We start from the raw sequence: 7,799 nt of genomic DNA on the forward strand, positions 1-7,799 counted from the left end.
GTTGGCATCAAAAATAGTTCTGAATGAAAAATTCTCAACTATAGTTCTCGAGCAAACATGCAGCAAAAACATTGAAAACCTAATCAAAACTTTTTTAGATATAATTCGAATGCGCTGTAACGTAAAACGAATTTCTTCACCTCTCAAATCAGAGAAAACGGATGAAGAACTAATTTGTTCTATTTTAGATATAATCAACTATTGTGTCGTTAGCATTACACCAGACATTGCTTATATTACAACTAATATATATGCAAGTCATACTGTAGAATTGCTCATCAAAACATTAATTAGTGTTTTGTTAGACGGTGAGCTAGAAAATTTTTCTGGCAAAGATGAAGTAAAACGTTATAAAAAGCTTTTTACAGAACATTTAAGTTCTATACTGCAGCAATTAATACCAAACAATATGAATGTTTTAATCTGTTTTATATCTCATCGTTATCAATCGTTCGTAATCCGGACTCTGATAACTGAATGTGCAAACAATTACGAACATCCCAATTTGAAGGAAATCAATCAATCTCTTCATAAATTTGAAAACGAGTTTTTGGATTGTATTCATAAGACTGAATTGGATCGTTTATGTGAAGATACGCGGGCTTCGGCCACTTTACAAGCTTTATTTTATCATACCAAATTTGACGTATCACTTTCAAGCCGAATGTATGAAATGCTCGTCGTTAAAAACGATGGACACGTTTGTATCGATTGGTATGTGACTTCTGATAAAGATGAAAAAAAAAACTTCATGCTCAATTTTGTAATCGCAAATTATTTTACTGATGACGACCGCTATTATGTTTTGCACAATTACTATTTAATTTTGGAGGATTCTGAATTTGCCATCAATAAAATATTGGGCGTCGAACGATCTGTTCAGATATATTGTTTTAAAACTTTAATCTCTCATCTGAATTTGAGTAAGAAAAGTTTAAACGCGTTGCTAGACGCGCTCAATTTCAAATTAATAATTTTATCCTACCGATCTTTTTTTGCAAGTCTACTGGAACAAACGTACATAAAGTCTAAAGCTTTAGGAAAATTGTTTATTAAAAAGATTATGGATGCACTTTCATCCATTTGCGAAATTGATAAACCCAATATTCAAATATTTTCGAAATATAAATTGAAAAAGTCCGAAAAAGTATCTACTATATTTATAGAAATGCTTATTAACATACTTAAAACGCTCAACTCTCGAAAATATTTTTACGATGACTTGTTTGACCAAATTGTTTTATTTTTTAATGAATTATCAGAAGATGACTTGAACAATCCAAAAGTAGTAAAGTTATTGGAAATTGCAAACCATTCTCCAGATGACGAATTAAACCAAGCAATAAATCTAATTGTTCTCCAAAACTTGAAAAAACTGTGCTTTGATTCCAAAGGATCTTATTTGGTTAGTTCAATTTATGTAAAACTGAATGACAAATTAAAAAAAAAATATTTGGAAAAAATTAGGCCTTTCACTACTGAATTAAAAAATAAAAATATTTCCCTATATAAAATTATCTTTGGCTGAAATTGAGATATCTATTTCACTAGAAGAAACGAGAAATAGTTTCTTTTACAAAATAAATTTTTAATATGCCTACTATTATTGTAGATTCGGTTGAACTCCACAAAACTTTTTATAACAAAATTTATTTTGAACCATATGAAGTTGAGAATTTTATTGAATTCGTAAATACCATTACTGATGAATATGGATTAGAGTACGATGGTATTGACACAAATAGCGAAAAATGCAAATTGAGGATTGAAGTCCCAGCAAATAGGTACGATCTTTTGACGCTCGAAGGCTTGGCTGACTCATTATTACGTTTTAAAAGCAAAGATTGCCAAAAATTTTACGAACCTCTCGCTGCAAGTGATATTTATACTGATCTACGAGTGACTAAAAACACGTTAGCAATACGTCCTTATTGTATTGCAGCTGTCTTTAAAAATGTATTGATGGATGAACAAGCAATGGCTTCGTTTATTTCTTTGCAAGATAAATTACATCAAAACATTGGAAGAAATCGAAAATTAGTAGCTATAGGTACGCACGATCTTGACAAATTAACACCCCCGTTCAGATATGACGCGTTACCTAAAGATCGTGGATTTCAATTTGTGCCTTTGAATTATTCTAAATTAGTCGATGGGAATGGAATGATGGAACTTTTAAAAGATTCTTACTTAAAACCCTATCTTTCCTTGATATCTAATTTTGAAGATTTTCCATGTATTCTTGATGCAAACAACAATATTTGTTCTATTCCCCCAATAATTAACGCTGACTTTTGTAAGATTACTTCGAACACAAAAAATATTTTTGTTGAAATAACCGGGATTGATTTTGTCAAAATGGAAATCGTGTTAGATATCATTGTTCACTTCATGTCGCTAATATCAAATAATTCATCGCCCGTACACAAAGTCATGATTGCGTACGATGAAGATCACTCTGGTGTATTTTCAATGGCTTCTAGAGAAACATATAAAACGTTAATAACCCCTAGGTTGTTATTAAATAAAATTTCTTTCAACATTAATTATTGCAAGCAGATTTTAGGAGATTTACCTATTGATTATGATATAATTACTGATAAATTACTACCAATGATGGGATTGAGAATTGTCGACAAAGCAGATGAAAACTACATCGTTGAATGTCCTATTTACCGTAAAGACATATTACATGCTTGTGATATCTGTGAAGACATCGCTATTGCTTATGGATTTAACAATTTCAAGTTTAAATTTGAAAAAATCGCGTTTGTACAAGATTTAACTAGTGTGTGCGAACGAATCAGAAGACTTATTACTTGTGCTCAATACAAAGAATGTTTGTCATTTGGATTAGTTAGTTTGAAAGACCTATTTGAAAATTTAAACAGAAGTAAAAAAAAAATCGATTTCAGTTCGCAAAACTATGAAATAAATCAATATTATGATTATTTAGAACCCGTTGAACTGGAAAGTCCCAAAAACATTACTTTTGAAGTAGTCAGAACTTCCTTGATACCTGGGGTTCTTCATACATTGTCTTCAAACCAAGCAGCTGCATTGCCTTTGAAAATATTCGAAATCGGTGATGTCAGTTTTATCGTGAAAAATTCCGATGTTAAATCTCGCCACGCCACCAATCTTTGTGCTTTATTTGCTAATAATACTCAAAGCGGTTTTGAAATCACTCACGGATTGTTGGATTATCTCTTGAAATCGTTGGGGTATACATTTTTATATTCTGAAAAATCTAAAAATAAATATCCCCAATACTGGCTTGAACCGTGCAGCAATTCTATCTTTATTGATAAAAGATCTGTAAAAATTATTTTAAAACATGAATCAAATGAACAAAGAGTTTTAGGAATAATGGGTGTAGTACATCCATCTGTTTTGGAATGCTTTAACATACCGTTTCCATGTTCCTTGTTCGAAATTTCAATCGACGTATTGCTTGAGTTCCTAAAAAAATTTCAAATTCACTTGGTATAAAATAATTTTACCCATGTATTGATTTTTATAGCTGCGTTATAAATAAATATAAACCTTATATGAGTTTTAAGTACATAATATTAATGCGTAATTAGTTATGCTAAGTAGGTAATATTAGCGCAGATTTAAGTAACAAAAATAACTAATTACAATATTTTATGAACGAGTACAAAAAATAAGTAGAGATATCAAGCAAATTACAGTTTGTCTAGGAAGTGATCAGCTGATGGGAAGGCTTCATTGAGACCCTTTCTCTTACGAATAGCAGTAATTGTCGAGTAGTGAGACGAAGAGGAATCAAATGGGTTACCCGGAAGTAATTCCCAGTGAGAGAATACACATTGTGGGAAGGCCTTACCTTGAGTCTTTTCTCTGAGGTCAGAAGTGAAACCAAAGGATTCAGCTACTGGTAATAAGGCTCTCATTTCGTGTAATGGAGTTCCTGGACGAACTTCGTCTGAGGTAACAATACCTCTTCTTCTGTTGAGAACAGAGTAAACACCGGATATGTTGTCTTCAGGTACGGTAATTTCTACCAAGAAAATAGGTTCAACAAGTCTTGGTTCAGAGTTCAATTGAATACCGAGAATACCACGTCTTGCGGCACTGATTATTTGAGATCCACCTCTGTGAATGGCATCAGCGTGGAGAACACAATCAACAAGGTTGAATCTACATCCTCTCATCTTTTCTTCACAAAGAGCTCCTTCTCTGGTAGCCCATTGGAAACCAGCATTGACGTGATCCTTAAGTTCGTGTACGTATTGAAGACCACTAGTTTGATCAACAAAAACGTTAGGACCAGTTAAATCAGGACCGAAACACCATATCTTAAGGGTGTGGTTCTTGTCCCAACCGTATTTATCAGAAAGAACTTTGGATCGTTCTTTAACATCATCGTTGTGGCTAACACGACCATCTTCAATGTCGAGTATAAGCTCTTCTTGAAGAGGTTCAGCAGTCATGTAAAGTCTGTTGTGTTTGTTCGCAGATTTAGTCATACCAGGATCAGTAGGAGTGGAAGTGATAGTTTCCATGTAAGATACAACTGGTTCAGAAACAGTAATATCTATTTGGGCGTATTCTTCTTTGAGATCTTTGAGACAGATTTCGACGTGAAGTTCACCACATCCGGCAATAATGTGTTGACCATTTTCTTCAGATGAACAAACGACAAGCGGATCAGACTTAGAAAGTTTCTTAAGACCATCTACAAGTTTTGGAAGTTCTTTGCTGTCCTTTGGTGCGACGGCAACCCTTACAACTGGAGATACAGAGTATTTCATGCTGTTGAATGCGTGAGCAGATTCAGAAGTAGTGATAGTTCCTGATTTGAGCAAGAATTGATCAATACCGATAAGAGCACATGTGTTACCGCATGGAACGTCTTGAACTTGTTCTACAAAACGGCCCATCATAATAACAGTTCGTTGAATGCTCTTAACAGCAAGATCTTCTTTGGATCCTGGAGTGTATTTTGGCCCGAGAATTCTTACTTTCTGTCCTGTTGCCACAGTACCGGAGAAGACACGGCCGAAGGCGTAGAATCGTCCTTTATCCGAAGTTGGAACCATTTTAGATATGTACATCATCAATGGACCTTCTGGGTCACAAGCCTTTATGGCTTTGGCAGCTTCGTCGTCTTGAGGACCGCTGTAAAGAACACCACATCTGTATTTCTGAGCAACTACTGGGGATGGCAAATGAGTTACAATCATTTCAAGTAAAGTGTCACCAGCTGGTAACCAAAGTTGCATAATTCTCTTGAGTAAGTGTTTGCCTTGAAGTTCTTTTTCATCAGATTTAAGTTCAACACCCATGCTGACCAACATTTTATCGAGTTTGTCCCGTTGGGCGCTGTTGTCAGAATTGAGAGTAACTTCAAACAAATCGATGATTGGCTTTAATATGAAGAAACAGAAACCTCTAACAAGGTCGGTGTCGTTGGAACTTTTGCTGGTGTACCATTTCTTGGTCTTTACGTTGAAGTAGTTTTCACCCCAAAGTCTCTTCATCATTTTATCAGTTGAAACACCAAATTTTTTGCCGTACATTTTTGCAAATCGTTCGATGGTGAAAGCCCAACCGTGGAGACCGGAACCGAAAGATACAGTTCCCTTATCTGCAGCAACTTGAGCATCAAATCCAATGCTTTCGTCTTGGTAAGTTGAAATGACGACGTTTACGTTTTCGATGTTGTTACGGAAAGTATCGTACATTGCTTCAGGAGACTGTCTAAGTTCTAGCAAACATCGATCGACCTTGTTCATGTGGAGAATAGGTCGTACTCGCTCGGCCAGGCTTTGACGAAGTACAGTCTCGGTTTGTACACAGACTCCTTCAACTGCATCGACTACGACAAGTGAACCATCGGTAACTCTGAGTGCGGCAGTTACTTCAGATGAAAAATCGACGTGACCTGGCGAATCAATAAGGTTGATTAAAAATGGTTCTTTTTCTTTGTCCTCAGAAAGCTGGGCTTCAAAGAAAAGTGAAATACCAGTTGACTTGATGGTAATGCATCTTTCTTGTTCATCGGCTCTGGTATCGGTGAAACGAGCTTCACCAGCATTTTTTGCAGAAATGATACCGGCTTTTGAAACAAGAGAATCCGTCAAAGTTGATTTTCCGTGATCTACGTGTGCAATAACAGAGATGTTACGGATATTATGGGGCTTCCCCATAATTTCTCGGAGCTCAGAGACTGTAAAGTTTACCATTTTGCTTCACTAGATTTTATATATAAGTTTGATTTATTATGCGTGAAACTTTAGACAGAACGATTATTTTGATAAACGAAAAAAAAAAAAAAGATTAATTTAGCATAAACATTGTATTTAAAAAAAAAATTTTAACGCTTAATACTTGTAAAATCGGGTTCAAGTTTTTGATTGCCGAGAGTAATCCGAAAATCTAGGGTTTTATAAGAGTCCCAGTGTAGCTTAAATAATTGCGGACAACCTAATTTATATATTAACTTTATAATGTTGTTGTTATCTATTTTAATTTTTCGTAAGTCGATTCCATAGTCGTGTTTAAAAGCTTTAACTAACTGAATAAAAGTAATTCCGTTCCAATGGTTTGCACCTTCTGTTACGCTAATCGTTGAATATTTCAATGATTCTAAAAAATGTGTTATAAGTACGCGATGTATTGCTTGAAAAAGTAAAGTAACCGGTTCTCTGACTTGTTTAGAAGGATGCGCCTGAATAATCAAGATAAGACCATTGATGTTACGCGGTTCAGCCATTAACATATTGTTTACAACTGGGTCTTTGCTTCGCTGGTTAGTGATCAAAGATGTGCTATTTATGGGCTGCACGTTGGATTGGAAATCATTCATGTAATAGTATTGTTTGTTAACGTTTACGCTATCCAAAGTCGATCCATTGGCTCCCGGGATGTTGGTAGAATAAGAATGTACATCATTCGATTTATCTATGCGTGACGGATGTTCATGAGGGTCAAACGATGTGGCGGTACTTGAGTACGACATGTTTGGTTTTATCGGCGGACTGTAAGTAGTAGTTGAAGGATTCCTGTTTTCGTATGTCCTTGTAGGAGGCGAAATATGCGAGCTAGAGGATATTTGCGGATGATGTTGTTGCATAATGGCTTCGTTTAAAATTCGTTTATTTTGATGAGTAGAAATGTTGGGGTCATTAACGATGTATTCCGGACGAGAATCGAAACTTCGTAAGTGCGGATTGATAGATTTACCACTGGGCTCAGCTGATACTGTATCGAACTGATTACATTCTTCTTTGTTTTTCTGATTGAGCTTGGATTTAAAGAGGTGAGATCCGTCTTCCAACGAGTATGTTGCTGATGAATTTTTGAACTGCATTCCAGACTTAGCCTTAGAATCATCACCTATATCGTAGCTTGCTGAAGCGCTTTTTATCAAAGTCGCCGTTGAACCGCATTCCAACGGTTCGTGGCTCGATCGTTTGGGAGAAACAAGATACGAGTTGTCGGTTTCATTGGCTAAGTTATTTGTCTTTTCGCTCTTTTGTATAGCTCGAGTGAGAGCGTTTATAAATATTGTGCAACTCATTTTGGAAGCATATTGCGGAAGAATTTTATATACAGCACTTGGATTTACTTGTTCTGGCTTTGTTATGATCTCATTGGTATTGCAATCTTGCAAGAAAAATACATTTCCCGGGATCGCTAGCAGTGCTCTCGCTACCAAACCTTTTCCCATATCTAAAATAGACTGAAGAAGGGGGGTGCCGTACATTTTTTGATAATGCTGGAGTAAATTGTTTGTTGTCAGCTTGGGAACTGTATGCGCCAAATAATGT

General features: G+C 35.5%; 1 protein-coding gene across 1 annotated transcript; it reads right to left on the minus strand.

Annotated features, from left to right (window-relative positions):
* Positions 1–3,616: 3,616 nt before the first annotated feature.
* LOC142597909 (elongation factor 2-like) lies at positions 3,617–6,212 on the minus strand. The gene has a single exon (XM_075734921.1). The coding sequence runs from the start codon at positions 6,210–6,212 to the stop codon at positions 3,690–3,692; it is 2,523 nt and encodes an 840-aa protein (XP_075591036.1). The 3' UTR covers positions 3,617–3,689.
* Between the last annotated feature and the right edge of the window lie 1,587 nt (positions 6,213–7,799).

This window comes from Dermatophagoides farinae, unplaced genomic scaffold, assembly GCF_024713945.1.
Source record: "Dermatophagoides farinae isolate YC_2012a unplaced genomic scaffold, ASM2471394v1 contig1, whole genome shotgun sequence".
NCBI lineage: Eukaryota > Metazoa > Arthropoda > Arachnida > Sarcoptiformes > Pyroglyphidae > Dermatophagoides > Dermatophagoides farinae.